Source organism: Pan troglodytes, chromosome 3 (assembly GCF_028858775.2).
Source record: "Pan troglodytes isolate AG18354 chromosome 3, NHGRI_mPanTro3-v2.0_pri, whole genome shotgun sequence".
In the NCBI taxonomy this organism is placed as follows: domain Eukaryota; kingdom Metazoa; phylum Chordata; class Mammalia; order Primates; family Hominidae; genus Pan; species Pan troglodytes.
The window spans coordinates 83,767,151-83,788,587 of record NC_072401.2 but is presented as its reverse complement, the minus strand read 5'-3'; the positions used below and the strand labels follow the sequence as shown (position 1 = coordinate 83,788,587).

The following is a 21,437-nucleotide window of genomic DNA, read 5'->3' as shown; positions in this document are numbered from 1 at the left end:
TGGATGAAACTCAAAATAATGCTGAAAGAAGCCAGATTAAAAAAAAATTACACACTATATGATTCCTTTATACTAAACTTCCAAAAATGCAACAATCTATAGTGACAGGAAGCAGATCAGTGGTTACTTGTGGGAAATGGAAGGGACAGGGACTATAGAGGACCAAGAGGAAAACTTCAGGAGTGATCAAATGTTCATTATCCTAATTTGTGGTGATGCTTTCATGGATGTAAATATGTATATGTCAAAATATCACATTGCACACTTTAATATGCACAGTATTTAGTATACTGATTCAATTTCGATAAAGCTGCTGAATGTGCTAATGGAGTGTTACCAAGTGGTGAGAGAGAGACTAACTATAGCAAGACGTTTTCCTTGTAAAGGAGATACTGCATGGAAAGCTGAAATTTAGAAGAGACTTCACAATGAGTGCTACTCGAAGTGCTGTTCTACAAACCATCACTGGCCCATCATAACAAATAACTTGCACAAGAAGGTAAATTAACTACCACACTAAGCACACTATTTCCTTCAGCTGATAATTTTTTTAAAACCAAAATTTCTCGATGAAGACAGCAGTATACTGATATACTTTCTGGCCCAAGCTCCTTATTGAATCACTGACCTTTAACAAACAGTTCACAGACAAGCACTTCTCTGCAGACACATTTTGAGTAGCACTGCTTAGATCACACTCAGAAAACACTCTAAGCCTATCCTCATCTGTATGATGAGAATAGTAATAATTGCTCCGGATGCCTCAAAGAATAGTCTGATGCTCTAATAAGCCATATGGCTTGCAAATAGCAAGCACCTATTAATTATGTATTATTGAGTTACATATAATTACGTATAACTACTGAGTTATTTGGAGTCATTTAAAATAAAGCAATATATAAAAATAAAACAAGACACTTTTCATTTGCTCAGAATGCTTGTTGTTAAAGTTAACTGAGGTTACAAATGGTTTGTTTTTCCAATGAATTTAACATCCAAAAGTATTCAATATTGAGTTTATTAACAAAAGTGGACGTGTACATAGTCTTATCTCATATTTGAATATACACACTGCATGACAGCTATTTTTTATCAGAGCAATGTTTCCCAAACATAGAAGCGCAGAAGTAAAATGTTATTTTCATTTTTCTGTATTCTTGATTTTAGTTTCTAGAATTCATAAACTCAAAATTGTTCACATAAGTTTAGAGTATTTGTTCTTGTTTATCTCTGACAAAGAGGTGTTCTCTAAGAAATTTTATATTTTATAATCTTTCCTCTGAAATATGAGAAAGACATGGGATCTCCTGAGTTATATATGCAGCTTATACATTCTTTGAAAAAGTTATTTTTTAAAAATATCACAAAGTATATATCCATAATATATGTTGCTATTCACACAATTCTTTAAGCAATATTCAAGTATATTTGTGCTTTATATTTTTACATTACTTTAGAACCTATTTTTAGCTTTCAATAAAACTATGTATCTCCAAAGATTTCTCAAATATTTAATAAATGAGGCAAAACAATCATGAAAATATAAACTGCTACTATAGATTTTTCATCTTTCATTTTATGCATTTCCTCTCAACCATGTAATTTCCTGTTAAGGAATGTTGATAAATTTTTATCTTTATAATATCAATATTGCTGCTTTCTCAGCCTGGTGCAACAGTCAAGACATCACAAGGTTTCTGAACACGCAGTATTCACTCTGCCATATAAGTTGGAGCAATAAAATCTGATAGGACTGGTATTCATCATTTCCAGTTATTTCAACTGCAGGACCACCTTAAAACACAAATTGAAGAGAAAGTATCAGGTTATACAAGACTGATGCTGATATATTCCATATTAAATGCTTTGAAGTCTCTGAAAAAGGGCATGGAGAACTCATAACAAGCAAGTACAATGCACAGTAACTGATGACATATGCCTGCTGGAATCTACGGTTCAGAATCTGTTACCATTTATATCGGGCTCTATCACATGCACCCTTCACACATTTAGCCCCAGCCATCCAACCAAGCCTGAGCTGCTCGTTTGGTTAATAGGCATGTGGACCGGTAATCAAAGCACTACATTGTTTGAGCAAATGCAGAGTGTGGAGAGAAGCTGAAGTTTATCAGAGTTTTTAAAAAGGAGGATCAAGAAGATTAAATAGTAGGGCAATAGAGGTTGTAAGAATCACTGAGACTTAATCACTGAGATGAGATCACTAGAGAAAATGCTGAGCAATAACGAAGAAACATACATATACAAAGACAATTATTTTTATTCCTCCTCACAACAGTTTCCACTGTTTAAATATTATTTTTCTCATTTATTAAACACTAGGAGCAGTTATTGTTATTTAGCCACTCCATTGTAAATGTGAAGTTTTTGGACATTCATTAGTTCTGTCTTGCCTCAACCTGATTTTGTCATAATAACTACAAGTCATATTCTGTCTTCCATAGTTAGAGGATCATAAAAGCAATTTTCTATTATTAGTCCAGTTAATAAAGCCACTTTTTTTAGGATCGTAATTTTTTTAATCATAAAAACTCTTCAGAATCAATTTTATTATTCTAAGGTAAAAATGTTATTTTTATCATTAACGAGCATTGCAGCAAAAGAAATTCAGCTGTTAGAATAGCACTATTATTCTTTCAAAAATTACTTAGTACATTATGTTCAAAACTAAGTAATTGAACATTACAAGTTATAATTAATATCTAAAACTAGAGCTCAGAACATATTAACAAAGTATTTTCTGTGCTTAATTAACATAAAACATCTGGAGAAAAAACACTAAAAGTGAACTATGAGTCTAGGAGTATCAATCAAAACTTAAAACATTTGGCTGGGTGCAGTGGCCCATGCCTGTAATCCCAGCACTTTGGGAGGCCAAGGCGAGTAGATCACTTGAGGTCAAGAGTTTGAGGCCAGCCTGGCCAACATGGTAAAACCCCATCTCTACTAAAAATACAAAAATTAGCCAGGCCTGGTGGCAGGCATCTGTAATCTCAGCTAGTCTGGAGGCTCAGGCACGAGAATCACTTGAACTCGGGAGGCGGAGGTTGCAGTGAGCCGAGTTCGCGCCGTTGCCCCTCCAGCCTGGGTGACAGAGTGAGACTCCAACGCAAACAAAAAAAAACCCAAAAACCTTAAACATTCAAATCATATGACAAAATTATAGCAAATACCTTATTCGCTGCTTCCAAGGACTGTATTAGATTCTGCAGCTCCTCTCTACTCATTTCAATAGAATAAGGTTTTACTTCACCATTTTCTTTTACATCTAGATGCAGGCTTAAAAGTGGCATTCGTAATGCAGCAATCTTGTCACTGGAAAGTGCAAGCTGTTTAAAATCAGAAAAATAGCAATTAATAAATAGTAAAAAGAACTATATTGAGTATACATCAGAGGTTAGTTAGCAGTACATTTTTTTAAAGTACTGTTTGCTGTTGAGTATAGAGAAAGGTGAAAGAAATAAATTAAGTCCATGCTAAAGCATATTTGAAGAACAGAAAGAGAAAGGAGAGTGAATAAAGGAGAGGAAATCGGTAGGAAAGTAAGACAACCAGTCAGCAATCTTGTGGCAGAAGCAGGTGTCTAGATCAGAGTCATGCCTGGGAAGTACTGAATGGGTCTAATGTACAAGAAACAGAGAATTCTTAAAGAAGACTGAAGGCACCAAGAAGATGAAAGTTCATGTACAAAGATAAGTGAGACCAAAAATACTGGTAAACTCTCAGAAATTAAGATGCTTAATTCATGGTCAGCCATCTATCTATCACAATATTGATAAATATGTTATCAAGATACCATCTTCAATTAGAGCCACTCAACAGAAACACTCTGTACATTTACCTCACTTCTTAATTTCTTTCTCTGGAATATATCCTAGGGGAATTGGAAGAACCAAATATTTATAATACTAATACTTCTCGAAATGAGCACTGTAGCTTCCTTGGCAGACAGCATAGGGAAACTCAATTTTTCTAGAATCTGAGCCAGAAAAATCCACAAAAACTGAATCTTTGTTTAGAATGCTGCCACTTGCAAAAAAATTACTTATGCAATGATAAGGGACATCTTCCCTAATGACCTCAAAGGATCTCCCTTGTGGTACATACACTATAGAATCAAATCTTGACATAGCTCCTCCATTCTCTCACCCAAAAACAGGACCCATAATATCTCAGATCTGGAAGTATCAGCTTCAGGTTAACTATCTTATGCATAATTCTCCTCCTCAATATTTCCAATAAATAGTTTTTCACCCTATGCTTGAATACCACCAATGATGATGCATGTGCTACCTCGAGAAGCGGTTACAATCATTTCCAGATATTCATACTTGTTAAAAAGTTCTTCCCCAGGTTGAATTGAAACGTATCTTATTGCAAATAATATACGTTAGTCCTTCACCTAGTCTCTGGAGCCACAAAGCATTTATATATTTCCCCATCTATGAATTTTAGCCTTTTAAAGGTAAGTGTCATGTTTCTACTAGGTTTAATCTTTTCCAGGTACATGGTCTCAGTGTTTCAAAGCAATTTCACACACCACGATTTTAAGTTTTTGGTCATTCTTTTCTAGTTGGAGTCCAATTTGCTTAAATATCTCTTAAGTTTGGCAGCCAAAACTAAACAGATAATACACTAAGAAGATATTATCACTGGAAACAGAATGTACTAGCACCATCTCTTGCTTGAAGAACTGCAATTCTGTCAGGCACAGTGGCTCACGCCTGTAATCCCAGCACTTTGGGAGGCTGAGGTGGGCGGATCACCTGAGGTCGGGAGTTCTAGACCAGCATGACCGACATGGCAAAACCCCATCTCTACTAAAAATACAAAATTAGCCAGGCGTGGTGGCACATGCCTGTAATCCCAGCTACTCAGGAGGCTGAGGCAGGAGAATCACTTGAACCCGGGAGGTGGGGTTGCGGTGAGCAGAGATCGTGCCATTGCACTCCAGCCTGGGCAACAAGAGCGAAACTCCATCTCAAAAAAAAAAAAAAAAAAAACAGAACTACATTTCTACCAACAAAATATGGGCCTGAATCAACACAAATGAAGCTATACTTTGATAAACCAAAATAACTAAACATTTCTCATATATGCTACTATTAACATCTCTCTTATCCTTTATTTATTTATTTTTTTCTGAGACAGAGTTATGCTCTGGTGCCCAGGCTGGAGTGAAGTGGCACGATGATCCTGGTTCACTGCAAGCTACACCTCCTGGGTTCAAGCAATTCTCGTGCCTCAGCCTCCCAAGTAGCTGGGACTACAGGCACACACCACAACACCCAGCTAATATTCATATTTTTTCAGTAGAGTTGCAGTTTTGCCATGTTGGCCAGGCCAGTCTCGAACTCCTGGCCTCAAGTGATCCACCTGCCTTGGCTTCCCAAAGCGCTGGGATTACAGGCGTGAGCCACCGTGCCTGGTCTCCTTTATCTTTTATATTTATAAAAATATAAATTCTGAAATTGAAATTAAATTTATAAAATTTAAATATTTAAATTAAAAATCCTCTGTTTAGGTTGCCTGATTAATTTATTTTGCTTCATTTGGTCACTGATTGTAATTGGCTGTGACATAATTTTGAACTTTGTGTCACATTATACACTTGTTATAGCTCTAGTTTTGTATCACCTTCAGATCTGATAAGCATAATATTCATAAAAATGTTGAAACTGACTGGGCCAAGACCAGAGCCACAGAGACTTTTTAACTAATATAAATTCATCTGTCTTTGCTTGGTTATTTATCCAATTATGAACCCACCTGTTATCTTCCCACATTTTTCTCTACTTAATCCACATACACAATGTAAGGCACTTTATCCAGGGTCATGCTAACATCAAGAAACACAATGTATTTATTTCCTCTTCATCTACTGGTCTAGGTATCTTATAAGGACAAAAAGTTGGTCTGAAATTCTTCTTTATGAACTCTACTGATAGTGACTCTCAAAATGTATTAAAAACTAATGTTTTAATAATATCTTATAGGTTTTCCTCCTAGAGGTAGAATCACATTTACCAGTCTTAAGAAAGCTATAAAGTCTAGAAAGTTGTGGTCAAAAATATATATTGACCAAGTGGGATGGCTCACGCCTGTAATCCCAGCACTCTGGCGGGTGGAGGCGGGCAGATCACTTGAGGCCAGGATTTGAGACCAGCCTAGCCAAAATGGCAAAACCCCAAATCTCCACCAAAGATACAAAAATTAGCCGGGCATGGGGGCACGTGCCTGTAGTCCCAGCTACTCAGGAGGCTGAGGCAGAAGAATTGCTTGAACCCGGGAGGCAGAAGTTGCAGTAAGCTGAGATCGCACCATTGCGCTCCAGCCTAGATGACAGAGCACGACTCTGTCTCAAAAAATAAATAAATTATATATATATATATATATGTATATGTTGACTATATGCTGCCCCATCACTTATGTCATTTAATAATTTACAGATCTAACTATATTTATTATCAATATAATGTTATTATACATGGCTTAGATGTTTGTAGTGTACTTATGCCCAAGTTAATTCAAGATGTAATTTAAACTATCTTTGATATTTCTTTGGGATAATACATTCCCAAAATAACACATTTTATATATATGATATTATAAAGATATTTCTCTATATCCAAAAAATGAAATAAAAAATACACATACTCATAGACTCTTACCTTTACCTGCCAATCAAAATCCTGTAGCTGTGCAGAGGAAATAGCAACTATTTCTCTTGACAGAGCCTGTTTGATTTCATCTTTCCTACTTTTCACGCATTTCATGATAGTTTCTTGATGAAGTGAATTCAACTGATTCAACTGCTGAAATATCTATAAAAATAAAAACAGGCAAAAGGGGCTTTCTGTTTAAAATGTAAAAACACAATTCCACTCTCCTTTTGCACACTTTTAAAGCAACAGTAAAAGAAAAAGAGAAATACTTCTGTAACTATAAAAAAGAGTAAGATGAGAATGAATAACCAGAAAATAGGTTTTAACAAATTTCTGCAAAATATACAGTAAAGAAAAAGGACTGATGGAAGCAGCAGCATGGAAATGAATACACCTGGAAAACACCAAAGCTGATACCGCCACGCAGGGTGAGTATCTCAAATCCCAAAACAGGAAAAGTTCTACTCACTGATAGGATGCTCAAAGGAAGTACTCATTTGAATAGTTGAGATTTCAGATTTTTTGAGTAGGGATGCTGCACTGGTGAGTATAATGCAAATATTGCAAAGTCAAAAAAATCCGAAATCCAAAACACTTCTGGTTCCATGCATTTCAAATAAGGGATACTCAACTTGTATTAATATATCAGACAATGTAGCCCTTAGGCAAGAAGCATTACAAGAAATAGAGAACGACAGTAAAAGGGCAATTCAACAGAAAGACACAACAATCATAAATCCCTCTGCACCTAACACCATAGCTTCAAAATATATAAAGCAGCAAAATTTGGCAATACTAAAAGAAATGAATAAATCCACATTCACAATTAGAGGTATTAATACAACTCTCAATAGCTGACACAAAGAAACGAAAAAAAATCAATGAGGATATAGAAGAATTGAAAAACTGCATTCTACCTAACCTTAGCAATATATAGAATACTACACCTGACAACTGTACACATTATTTTCAAATGTATATGGAACATTCACCATAACGTACCATATTCTGAGCCATTTGGCAAACCACGACAGATCTCAAAGAACTTAAATAATACTGTTTATATTTTTATTACTGGGTAATGAAGTTATGACTAATGAGAAAAGGTAACCAAAAAATTTCTGAATGTGTGAAAATTAAGTAGCACAACACTAAATAAATAAAGTCAATCTCACTTATTCTTCCTGAGAACAGGAAAAAAATCCTTCCCAATTCATTCCATGAGGCCAGAATAAAACTTAACACCTTGACAAGAGTATTATAGGGAGGAAAAGAAAAAAAAACACCTAGGCCAAGATCACTCAAATATAGATGTAAAAATCCTAAACAAAATATTGGCAATCCAAATCAAGAGATATATAAAAAAAAGATAATACATCACGATCAAGTGGGGTTTATTTTGGCAGTGCAGCCTTAGTTTAACATTCAAAAATCACATGAACAAAATAGAGAAGAAACAATAATAAATTCAGGGAAAAGCGTTTCATAAAATTCAATATCCATTCATGGTAAAAATTCTCAGCAAAGTTAGAATTGTAGGATGCTTCTTTAGTCTGATAATGGATATCTATAAAATTACAGAGCTAACATACTAAATGGTGAAATAGTAAACACTTTCTCCCTAAGGTTAGGAATAGACATATATCTACTATGACTGCTTTTTTAAAAGAAACACTGACTACTGGTGTTAGCCAATGCACTAAGGTAAGAAAAATAAATGAAAGATGTTAAAGTTGAAAAAGAAAATTATTATATACAATCTCCCCCAAAAAAATCTGTATACAATTAGACACAGTAAACAAATTTAGAAAGGCTGTGGGACACAAGGTATATAAAAATCAACTGTACATACTAGCAAAAAACTACTGAAAAATTAAAGATCAAAAACATCATTGACTCAGAAATAAAAATATTTGCAAGAGCTCGACACTGAAAACTACAAAATACGAGAGAGACAAACTAAAGCTAATCTAAATAAATAGAGGGCTATCCCATGTTCTTAACTTTGGAAAGCTAAATGTTGTTAAGATGTCAATTCTCCCCATAAATGATCTCTATCAAAATTCCAGCAGGTTTGTAGGTTAAAACTGAAAAGTTGATTCTAGAGGGTTATCCGAAAATATAATAGCCAAGGCACTCCTGAAGAAGCATGAGAATGAAGGTCTTCTATTACCAGATATGAAGACATAATTTAATTTAGCTTTAATTCTACAGTAATTAAAGCAGTATAGCATTGGCAAATATACAAAAGTAGACTAATGGAATACATTGAAGAGTTGAGATACAGAGGCACAAATATAGGGCCACTTGATTTACAATAAAGGCAGCACAGCAATATTGTGGGGCAAGGATGGTCATTTCAATAAATGGTCAACTAGATATTAATGTAGAAAATTGTGAACTTGACCTCCACTCCATACACAAATATTAATTCAAAATGCATCAGTAACATAATGTGAGAGCTAAAACAATCAAGCTTCTACAAGAATACATCCAAGAATCTTCATGTCTTCAGCACAAATATTTCTGAAACAAAACATTAATAGTATTAGCTAGCAAAAGAAATATTGACAAAGTAGATTTGTTAAATTTCATAACTTGTTTCACCAAAAGATACCATTAAGAGAGTAAAAAGGCAAGCACATAATAGAAGATATTTAAAATACATATTTCTAACAATGAGCTTATATCCAGAATATCATCCAAATCAATGACAAACATACATAACTTAATTTTTAGAAAAGTGAGCAACCTACACAAGCTCAAATAATTTTTGACAAAGATGCAAAAGCAATTCAGTGGAAGAAGGATATCCTATGACCATGCAATTTCTTTTTTTTTTTTTTTTTTGAGACGAAGTCTCGCTCTGTCACCCAGGCTGGAGTGCAGTGGCGCGATCTCGGCTCACTGCAAGCTCCGCCTCCCAGGTTCACGCCATTCTCCTGCCTCAGCCTCCCGAGTAGCTGGGACTACAGGCGCCCGCCACTACGCCTGGCTAACTTTTTGTATTTTTAGTAGAGACGGGGTTTCACCGTGGTCTCGATCTCCTGACGTCGTGATCCGTCCGCCTCGGCCTCCCAAAGTGCTGGGATTACAGGCGTGAGCCACCGCGCCCGGCCGACCATGCAATTTCACTTCAAGATATCTACCCCAGAAAAGCTGGTGTGAGTGTGAACAAGGAGACATGAAAAGAACATTTATAGCAGCACTACTTGTAATAATGAAAGAAGCAATGACTATTCATTAGTCAGTAGGGAGATAAATAAATCCTATTTAATTCCTATCATCAAATACTACAAGGAGTTAAAATACACTAACTAGATCCATGTTTATCAATGTAAAACACAATGCTGCATTTAAAACAATTTACAAGTGCAGACAAATGTTACATTTTATTACAAGTTATACACTTACACACCCCAAATAATTTCAATATACTAAAAGATTCAAACATACATACAATATATAATACAAAACATGAACACCACCTTCAAGAGTGGTGATCTCTAGTTAAGAGTGGGATATCCAGGAGGGGGATAAGGGAATTTAGGTTATCTTTGTAATGCTTTATTTCTGAAACAAACACACACATTGCAAAATGTTAACACCTGTTTAACTGGTAATGTGAATGCAGGTGTCAGTTATATAATTTCTTGTTTTCTTCTGTATGTTTTAAATGTTTCACAAAAGAGTAAAAACAACCAAAAACAAAACTGCAAAAACCTAGGACTTCCACAGATTTTTCCATTCACAATTATAAGGTATTTGTTGTTACTGATGATAGCCCTTGTATTATACATTGCTCTAAAAAACTCAGAGAAACCTGAGCATTATTTATTGTAAGTTATAGAAATGTGCAGAGAAGTTACCTCTTCATCAGGTAAGTTTTTACCAACTATGGCTTTGAAAAATTTGGCAATATCTTCTAAAACGTGCATCCATTCTTCTGATTCCCAAACAGTGTGATAATCTTGGTACACAGGATAAGCTCGACCACAAATGCCATCAATTATTTTGTGAAGAAGCTAGCAAGAAAAAAGGAAATAAATGTACTTATAAGTAAAATGATGAAACAAATTTATCTTCCTCTTAACAAACAAATGTTGGGAGATGTTCATGTTATCTGCAAGACCAGCTTAAGTTAAAATGTATAAACCACTTTTAAGATTATTCTAATTAAAAATTAGAACTCATAAAAATCCTAGACTTTCTATTATTATGTTGACCTTCAGAAGCTAAAATAATCTTGTTATAAAAATTACCTAATGAAAAAACTAAAAGGAAGATACATATAAAAGATATCATATTTACAGCAATGACCAAACAAAAGGGTAGGACTTATATCAAAGTCTCTTACTGTAGGCCTATAAGCTTCATTTTGCTTTCCCTCCATTTTCACAACATACTTTTTTTTCTTTTGAGGGTCTCACTATGTTGTCCAGGCTGGCCTTGAACTCCTGAACTCAAGCAATTTTCCCATCTCAGCCTCCCAAGTAGCTAGGACTGCAGACGAGCACCACCGCACCCAGCTCAGCAGTTACTTTTGCTGTATTCCCAGAAAGTCTCCAGTACTTTTTCCCTTTTTTTACTTTCCTTTCTATCCTATTAGTATCTTAATATCAGCAACGGAAAGCTTAACACATGTATAACTGAGCATAGTGATTAAGACTACGGATTTTGGAATAAAACTATCCAGTTCAAATCCCAGTTTCAGTATTTTCAAGTTTTATTTAAATGTTCTGAGTCTGTTTCCTCAAGTGTTAAATGAGGATATCATCTATTCTCTTAATCTTGCTGTAAGGATGGAATAAGAATACGTGCAAATCACTTGGCATCTTCCTGGCATGTACAAAGACATGTAGACATTGCTAGCCCTCGTTACCATTCTAATTATTATCACTACTCCTCCTCCTCCAATTCATGCCTTCAACATCTATTAACTGAGATAACACAATGCCAGTACTATTCTAAGCACTTAACATTTAATAAGGTTATCTTTCTCGAAGTTATTTGTATCTTACAAGAGGAGTATTTGAACCAAATAACTTGGAAATAATCATATTCCACCCCATTTTAACTAATAACTCCTTCCCTCTAACACCACACATGCCAGAACACAAGCAACTGCTTCCAAATGGTGGCTAATATACTATACAAACTGAATTTTTATTTACCATAAATCAACATACTCAATTTTGAATCCATTCAAAATTCTCTACACCTTATCCTATACTGTCCCCATGCTAAAGAAAAACCCAGAACTCAAACTGAAAAATAAAAGCATTATCTTTTTTGGAATATGTTTGTTATTCATTCACAAATATGTAATGAACACTTCATCCCAGTTATTAAATAAGGTCATGGAAATGACCTTATTTAACGACAAAGGTCATGGAAATGACTTTATTGAATGGCAAAGAAACTATAATAGCTACCGTTATGGAGCCCTAACTAGGTACCACACTCTGGACTGATCCTCACTACAACTCTGAAGTAACCATTGTTATTATTTCTATTTTACAAATGAGGAAACTGAGAATAAATAAGGCCCTACCATAACAGAGCTTTAGTCCATTCGAAAAAGGCAAACATACAAATACATGTAATTTAGAATGATGGGGACATAATAAAAATATATACAAGGTACGAAGGAGCACAGAGAGGAAGCAAGGAAAAGTCCATCTTAAAAGGATGAGTAGTTGGCCAAGCAAACAGGAGAGAAGAAGTGCATTTCTAGACACAAGCAAGTTATTTTGGGGGGTGCCTAGGGGGTGACAGGAGACAAGGCTGGAGAGGTGGGTGGAGCCAAATCAAAAAGGGCCTTGTGTACAAAGCAAAAGAGCCTAGACTTCACTCTGTGCTAAACCGGGAAGCAACCTATTCACACATTTGCATTATTTTTCCATATATTTGCTAACAGGTTGGAAGATGTAAGAGAAGAGAGAGGGTGAGCCCAGGTGCCTCAATTTTCAGTTAAGGAGTTAAAGATTAAGGGGCTTAAATTGTTGAGGACACTCAAAATGGAGGCAGTAAAGAGGTAGAAGAGATGTGAAAAGGGGAGGCCATGGATGAAACCTAGAACGTCAGGTTGAGAGGGGCTGGGTGAAAGTGGTGGTGCCACAAACCGAAAATGAGGCTACGGGAGGAGTAGGTCCAGGGGGAAAGAAGAGCTGAGGCAAGGGCATACTGAATTTGAGGTACCTGTGGCAGAAGCCTGACACTCAGGGAAGAGATTTTGGTTTGGGGTTTTGTTTTGTTTTTTACCTGGCATTCTTGAACCATAGAGGAAGAAATTTTTGGCTGGACCTAAAGATTTAGAAGTCATCAACATATATGGTAGTAAAGGTTATGGGCCTTATCTAAATGGGTAGAGTGAAGACAAGGAGAGCCAAAAGCCAATAAAACACTCAGAATCAATAGATCTGAGCATAAGTTCCAGCTCTGCCACTAACTGGATGGGCAATCCTGGGCAAGTTAGCCAAAATTTCTGCTGACATTTCAGGTTCCTCACTTGCAAAAACAAAGAAAAGAATTAGGTGTTTTTTTTTCTTGACCCTGGCAGGAGGTAAGTTCATTCCTTTCTGTCTCCTCCACACTTTCTCCAGTATAAATGGAATAGAGGAAACAGGAAGCCAAAATTGAGACTTATAAAAAAGATGCTCCACCAGGGCACAGGCTGTGTCTCACTCACCATTTACCTCATCCCATCGGGGCGCTCAATGTATGGTAGACTTCAATGAAAAACTGGCTGAACAAATGAATGTGGTTGCTTTTTCCAGATTCTTACAAGCCAGGTTCTTTTATAGACTGGAAGTCAATGGGTACATCACCTCTTGGGACGACCCTAACGAAAGTAACTCGCCCAGTTATTTCGCTTCCTTCCAACCACCCTCAAGGGAGGGGGGCAGGGTCCGCTTCGGTCTTTGTCACATTGTATTCCAGCACCTAGCTCTGTACCTGCTGTCCGGTAGGTAGGGAGCCTTTGGGAGGTTATGTGTTGAATGAATTAAGAAAACGTATACGAAGAGGCAGCAAACACCGACTTAAGCTTTCAAAGCCCAGTCTGGTGTGGGCGCTTCTGCGCGCAAAGCCCCCGGAGCTGCACCTCTAGGCTGGGGGTGGCGCCCCAAGCTGTCCTCCTAGGCTCCCCTGGGAAGGCGGGGACCAACCACCCGAAATCACGCCCCTTCCTCCTCCCTTCCCTAGGGAGCTTGCGAAGGCGTCTGGGTCGCACCCGGCCTGATCCGCACGCCGGGCTGTCGCGAAGCCCAGGCCCCGCGCCGCTTCCCCCGGTACCCGCCCTCACCTGCGGGCCCAGCTCGGCCGGCAGCTTCTGCAGCCGCCACAAGGGCGTCCCCTCTTCCGGCTCCATCCCTGCGCGAAGCTGGGGCTTGGGTCACGTGTCAAGGCTGGCCGCTTATCTAAAGCTACGACTCGCCCACGTGACTCTCTCCGGCGGGGAGGGGCGGGGCGTGGACCCAAGAAGTCCCTGTGCGCTTGCGCAGAGACCGAACTACCGCTTTCCCCGTAACCAGGGAGACTGCAGTTTGCAGTGATGTGGCTAAGATACCCTTGTGCTATTAAAGGCACATTTACGTATCTTTCAACGCAGTTTGTACCTTTGTTTAGGGTTCTATTGAACTTTCTCTGTGCTCTTTAGAAAACCGTCGAATAAAGGTAACCATCTTTTTGGGTGCCTGGGCATGGTCATTGTCCCAGAGTTTTAACATAAGTCTCTACTAAAGTATCGTGATTTGCAAGGTAAATTAAGGTTTTGCCATGAGCAACGTTCTGTATATAGATCATCCTAGGGAGAAGGTACTATTTTCAGCCCTATTTGCAGAAAGCAAACATGATTAGAGAAGTCACTAGGGTTGTCGGATTTAGCAAATAAAAATTCCAAGCGTCCAGTTAAAAGTGAAATTTCAGATAAACAATAATATTTTGTTGTAAGTATCCCCTAAATATTGTATGGGATATATTTATACTGAAAATTATTTGTCCATCTGAAATTCAAATTTAACTGGTGTCCTGTGTTTTATCTGGCAACGCTAAAAATCACTGACCTAAGTAAGAGGCCCAGTCTGAAGTTAAACAAAATCAATCAGACTCAAGAGCCATGCTATTAATGTTGGACTAAGCTCAAAGTCCAAATATCCTTTCTGTTATTTCTTATTACAGCTGTTACTTTAATCAGGTGCTGAGGAATTCAGTGGTGGTAAAATGAGCATGTCCTGCAAAAGCGGATAATAACTAGTAGACTAGAAACAGGAATTACAATCTAATTTATAAATTTAATAATAAAAGTGGTGCAAAATGGTGAAGCAGAAGAGAAAGTATTCAATCTGTGGGCTACGCAGAGAAAAACTACTCATTAGCAGCATTCTAGGTTTACCTCCTACGTCCTTTCTCTGTGTGCCTCAACTCTAAAAGGTGAAGTCAATTTCTTTCTGCCGTGAGTTTTCATGGTATTTTAGCTGTCCCTCACTTATTTACCACTTTCTAGTTCTTAATGCAGATAGATGCACAACACTCATTGCCCTATCTTAAATGTAATTGTCTTAAGATACTTTGTGAATAGGCGCTCCCTTAGTAATAGTTAAAATGAGAAGTCTGGAAAACTACTTCACCTGAGTCTTTCTGTAAATCTAATGATGGGTAAGGTCTATTTTGAGAAAAAAACTTAAATTTTATGTATTATAATAATTGGGAGAAAAATACTTTCAAGCATCTACTATATGTCAAACCCTTCATATATTTTTATCTTACTAATTCCTGCTACAACCTTGTACAGTGGGTATTACAGGTGAGGAAATGAACTTGAAGTAATGTATTTTGTAAGGTCACATAGATAGTAGTTACAAAATCACTGGTCTGAGGCCAGAAACGGTGATCTCAGTTTGCATGCTTGACTACCCCTGCTGAGGAACTGAAATGATATGGCTTACCTAAGGCCACGTAACATGACTAAATAAGGTAAAATGACACACCTAGCAGGGCCCAAGGTTTAGTCAGAGGACAGAGAATTAGGTCCTAACTCATCTTTCAAGCAACACTGAGTACTAAGAAGAATTTGATCTTTACTCTTGAATTTGGAGGGGACAAAATTTAGCCTGCAACAAATATGGTTTCCAAAATAGTTAACAACTTGCAAGAGAGACAGCGCTTAATATTTGCCGTTTGATGAGTAAGAGGATGTTCTTATGTGTGTAATCCAAGAGGTTTTCAAAACATATGTCTGTCTCTTGTAGTTCCATCTCTACGAGGTATATTCTGGTCTCCATCTCCCAAATCTTATTTGTACTATAGCAATCTTTAAATGCATGAACTCTGGAGCTAAACTTCATAAGTTCAAACCCTGGCTCTGCAAATGACTATGTAATCTGGGCAAGCTATTTTCACTTCTCTGTGTTTCTCATTCCTTACAACAACCCTGTAAATTGTATAATTGGTTATAATGACAGCCTAGGATTTACAGGGTGGTTGTAAGTTGATATATGTGAAGTTCTTGAAATGAAGTCTGGCCTGGCACATAGAAAATTGTATTATATTCCCTTCTATGTGGACTTCTTTGCTCTACTGTTATCTAGCCAAAGTCTAGTGGGTTCCAGAAAGTTACCCTCCTAGTGAACTGTCACTGCCTTAGAGATGTGATCTGCATCTGAAACCCAACTAGCCAGCTATATAGTGCTGTATAGGTGATGTAGGTCATTGCTAACAGATGGGAGAGGTGTACAAAGATCTTAGGTAAACCACAGTGTGTGCCCTTGCTGAGCTTAAACTGGAATTCAAGCTTGCTATTTGTGAAATAATTTGGTGCTCTTTTTCTGAAGTTAGTTTCCTTGAGATTTTTTGTTTTGAGGTGGAAGGAGGAAAGAGTTTTGCACGCCATGCTTTGGGAAATTCACTCATTCACTCATTCTTTAACAATTGTTGATTAAACATCTACAATTGATTAGATGCTCTAATGACTCTAGGAATGCAAGCAGTGGACAATAATTTACCTTCTGGTTTCAGGGGAGAAGGAGTGCTTAGATAATGAACAAATAGACAATTAAGATGGTGAAATATACTGAGAAGTATCTTTAGGAAAATAAAACAGTCATGTAATAGAAAGGGATGGTAGAAATATACCTTAGATTGGTCAAAAAGCACCTAGCTAACAAATGGCATTTATACTAAGGCATAAAGGCTGAAAAGACATGAAGGCAACATCTAGGGAAAAATAGTTGTGAGCAGAATGCAGAAGCCCTGAGGCAAGAGAAAGCCTGCCTTATTCAGCATAATGACCCAAGGCCTGTGTGGCTGGACAGGCCTTGAAGATGCCAGAGATGTGGGCATGGATTTGGTAAAGAAGATACCAGAGATGTGGGCATGGATTTGGACCAGTGAATTGACATAATGTGGTTTACATTTTTAAATGCTTATACCATGGAAACTGGAAAATAGTTATGCTATGCAAAACAGATCTTAGAGTGCAAGAGCAAAAGAAGGGGAACCAATTTGGAGACTACTCCAGACTTATTCTAACTAATATAGAGATTAGAGTTAATATGGCCTAGTTTCCACCCCCAGACTGTAGAATTCCAGGGGCTTAGTGATAGATGGTGGTAGCAGGAACTAGATACAAATGGAAAGAGTCAAAATATATTTTGGAACTAAGACCTATAGAAGTTGATGGTGGATTGGATGCTTGTGTAAGAGAAAGAGATGCTTGTGGAAGTGAAATGCAGACTAAAAGAGATAGTAAAGCATCTGTCATCCAAGCCAGCATGAAGTTTTATGCCCTGAACAAGAGACAGAGCCATAGACTATAGCTTCTTTGTTGGTGTAAGTCTTTTTGAGGTGCAATGGTGTGGTGATTAAGTGTACAGGGTCTAGAGTCAGACAGACTTGGATTCCAGTTATGTCTCCACCACTTACTAACCACATAACCTTGGACAAGTTGGATAAACTCTCATACCTAAGTTCCTTCTACTGAATATAGGGATAAAACTACCACATATTTAATAAAGTTGTCCTGAAGCTCAAATAAAATAATGTACATATCCCAGCCTCCCTTTCATCTGGGGTGGGTGGTGTCCAAGTGCTGGCCAATAGGATGAAAATGGAAGTATTATGTAGCACTTCTCGGTACCTTTTATTTAAGGAGAACCCAAATGTACCATTTGCCTTTTTCTTCTTTGTTTCTGCTTCCATCTTGCTTCCTAGAACTCAAATGATGCTGTTTTTGGACAGGGAGGTCATGGACCAAGTACAAAGCGGCAAAAGGATGGAATTAAGGTACCTGACATTGTTGAACCCTTGCCTGATGCCACATTAGCTCAGGACTACCTACATGGACATGTACGTGAAATACTACCCTACTTCCCCCTTATTTAAGCCTTTTTTATGGCGGGCTTCATGTCAATATCCCTCAGTCTGATCCCAACTAATATAAGCATTATAGTAAATGACTCCTAATTTGCATCCACGGGCCTGTAGTCTTGGGTTTTGATCTCAATGGTAAAAATTAAAAGACAAAATTATAAAATAATAGTATACATTTTAAAAATAGGCATTCCTATACATCGCCATTGGCAATTTTTCTAGAGGGTTTTGATTGCATTTATAAAGTTTTCTACATGTACATACTCTTTGACTTAGAAATTCCAGTTCCAGGCCGGGTGTGGTGGCTCACGCCTGTAATCCCAGCACTTTGGGAGGCTGAGGTGGGCGGATCACCTGAGGTCAGGAGTTCGAGACCAGCCTGACCAACGTGGAGAAACCCCATCTCTACTAAAAATACAAAATTAGCTGGGCATGGTGGCACATGTGTGTAATCCCAGCTACTTGGGAGGCTGAGGCAGGAGAATCCCTTGAACCCGGGGGGCAGTGGTTGCGGTGAGCCGAGATTGCACCATTGCACTCCAGCCTGGGCAACAAGAGCGAAACTTCATCTCAAAAAAAAAAAAGAAATTCCAGTTCCAGAAATATATAAGAAAAAAAAAATTTGGCTCCAAGAATATTCATTTATACATTGCTTACAATAGCAAATAACTAGTAATAAGTTATTGGCTTAATAAATGATATTATAACTTAAAATGAAGCCACAAAAAAGTGATTTTATATAAGAATATTTAATAGAATATAAACTTGCTCACAATAACTATTGGGAAAAGAGTTATGTTTCAAATCTATTTGTTCTGTGTGATCCATGGTGTGCTGGGTGTCTGTGTGTTCATGTGTGTGTGTATGTGTGTGCATGTGTAGTGTGCAATTTCCTAGACACAGGAATATACAAAATTTTAGCAATGGTTTTCTTTCATTTCGGAGATAATAGATGATTTTGATTTTCTTCTTTTAGTTTTTCTGCATTTTTAAGTCAAATTTTTATTTAAAAATCTTAAATATTTTAAGATAGCTATGATAAATTTTGACTCTAATGATTCACTTTAATTTTGCTTTCAAACCCAGGTCTTACCTGAACTCAGCGCCTTCCTCCAGTATCTTGCTAAACATCACCAACAACATCCAATTACACTGATGATAATCTGTTTTTTACCCCATTCTCTACAGCTGCAGCCTCCTTTGGAATGGGATTTGCCTTCCTAGTTGTTGAGTTGTCTTAGGCACTGCATAATATGAATCCCTAGAGTTCTAGCCTGCTGATAATCGCTAAGCAACCACATATTTTAGTTATATTACAGCAGCCTCTCACTCCTTATTCCAATGTCTGTATTAGGCAGCTGGTTAATTAGTTTAATGGTTAATTAGTTCAATAAAACTGCAGAATTTTAGAAGTTTAACATAATCTTCTTTGTCTTTGTGTGTGTGTGTGTGTGTGTGTGTGTGTGTGTGTGTGTGTTTACCTAACAGTCTGATGCATATCGGTGCAGGCATTTAGGTGGCTCTTCTATTCTCTAAGACCTCAGAATTCTCTTTATTCTGGAATTGGTTGCATATGAAAGAGGAAGAATATGAAGGATCACGGAGGGAGTTTTTATGTGCCAGACCTGGATATAATGTGTATCATTCCTACCTGCATTTCATCACCTGGAAACCAATTTCATGGCAGCATGCAATTTTAAGGAAATTTTGGAAATATAACTTAGCTGTGTGTGCAGAAAGAAATGAAATTTAATAAATGTATAGTTGTTTCTACCACAATCATGCCTTTTAAAAAATAAAAGAGAATTTCTCATAGAAGAAATCCTCATATAAACACTGTAAACAATTGTCTTTCACATTTTCATGAGGAGCCAAAATCCTTCATGGCTTGCACTTAACCACTAGCAAAATATAAAACTGGGCTCCAACTAATGTCTTGCATCTGCCTCAAAAATGTATCGATTCAGATTTATATTAAGAGGAAAATCTGAGAGCCTAGTAATCCAATCAATCCCTTTTCATTTTATTGCCACAATCAGCTTAGATTAAAATTTGTAATTATAGCAGTTATGTCTGAGAGAAGTCAAGGAGGTGAACTTGGCTGGCTGTTTAGGTAAGCCTCTGGAATATACTAATTCAGAATTAAGAGTCTGTTTTTCAGCTTTTTAGGTCCCCAAACTTGAGCTTGTCATTTCATTCAAAAGAGACTGACTCATTGTAACCAAACTCTCAAGAGACTGATTGATAAACCACAATGTCACAGAGTAGAAATTGTTTTTCTGTAGGATGCTGTATTTTGATCCACAAGTTCTTTTAGTCAACCAAATTATAGATCATAAGGAGGCTCTGTGAATGTAAGACTGAATGAAAGAAAATGGAATAGACCTAAATTAATTTTTTTCTTTAAATTGTCATGACCTAATGACCTTCTTTCATTCCAGGGATATTTCCAGTGAAAGAAAGAAGAAAGCATGCTTTTCTCTTGACTGTGCAGAAAAAAAATCTATGTTTCTTTGATTCTCCATTTTACTAGATGCCATACCTTTGTAGTTACTTCATGTGGAGTCTTGACCAAGATTCAGGAAATACTAGAACTTTCAGTCCCAGAAGGTTACTCTGGGCATTACTAGTCCCCATCATTATGAGTTGAGTTTTACTAGTTAATTTCAGACGAAAAATATTTGTTTTTCCCCAAATTCTGGGGTTACGTACTTTTACTACCTATGAACTGACAACTGTATCTTCAGTAATTACAATTTCCAACAAAATGTTATAGGAATAAAGAAAAGATGTTAGTTCATTATTCAGAGTTTATGTTTATTCCTTTAATTTAAAAAAATGGTCCGTATTTCTTTTCACATTTATTTCCTCAGTTCAAACCTGCTTTTCAGGTTATCCTATGACTTGAAGTTGACTAATTTGTTCACCTTAATTAGTTGTGTTGCAATATATATGTAATTAGTTATTTGCATTGCAACCTGCATAAAATTATTCCTGTTCATAAACTATTGAGAGGAAAGGGGCTTAAAGTTCAAAGGAGTTTAATTACGGTCTTGTAACCATATAGAAAATATTTGAATATTACATTGGCATTGGCTCTATTGCATTAAAAGAAGTTATGAATGACGAATTGGCAAAGATTTGCAAGGTGATGAGTTTAATCTTGTCTGTATAAACCTGGACAGATTTGTTTGCCTATAAAAACTGGTTCTTAGAAATCAGTTTGATAAGTGTCTCATTTCATTCTGGTCAATGAACTTAATAAACTGAAGGCCTTTGTCTTTCTTTTAGGGCATTATATGTAACTCAGAAATGTTAACACCTCTTTATTTCATTATTTGTAGATAAAAATAATCTTGTAGCTTGAGCCACTTAAGATCTCCA

At 36.9% G+C, this 21,437-nt stretch overlaps 1 protein-coding gene and 1 long non-coding RNA gene across 3 annotated transcripts; one reads left to right on the top strand and one right to left on the bottom strand.

Annotated features, from left to right (window-relative positions):
• Positions 1-1,002: 1,002 nt before the first annotated feature.
• Positions 1,003-14,193, bottom strand: COMMD8 (COMM domain containing 8). Of its 2 annotated transcripts, none has more exons than XM_001154216.6 (5): positions 13,990-14,193; positions 10,553-10,708; positions 6,690-6,842; positions 3,192-3,347; positions 1,003-1,794 (listed from the first exon to the last, which is right to left on the bottom strand). In XM_001154216.6, exons 1-5 carry the CDS (start codon positions 14,053-14,055, stop codon positions 1,774-1,776), a joined length of 552 nt encoding a protein of 183 aa, XP_001154216.4. In that variant the 5' UTR covers positions 14,056-14,193; the 3' UTR covers positions 1,003-1,773. The 2 variants fall into 2 exon arrangements, with proteins under 2 accessions (XP_001154216.4, XP_009446237.4); XM_009447962.5 differs by having other exon boundaries at positions 6,696-6,842; positions 13,990-14,122.
• On the top strand, positions 14,128-20,856 carry LOC107974333 (uncharacterized). The gene is made up of 3 exons (XR_001717010.3): positions 14,128-14,360; positions 17,895-18,029; positions 20,495-20,856. It is a non-coding gene; the product is annotated as an uncharacterized LOC107974333 (long non-coding RNA).
• The last annotated feature ends 581 nt before the right edge of the window (positions 20,857-21,437 follow it).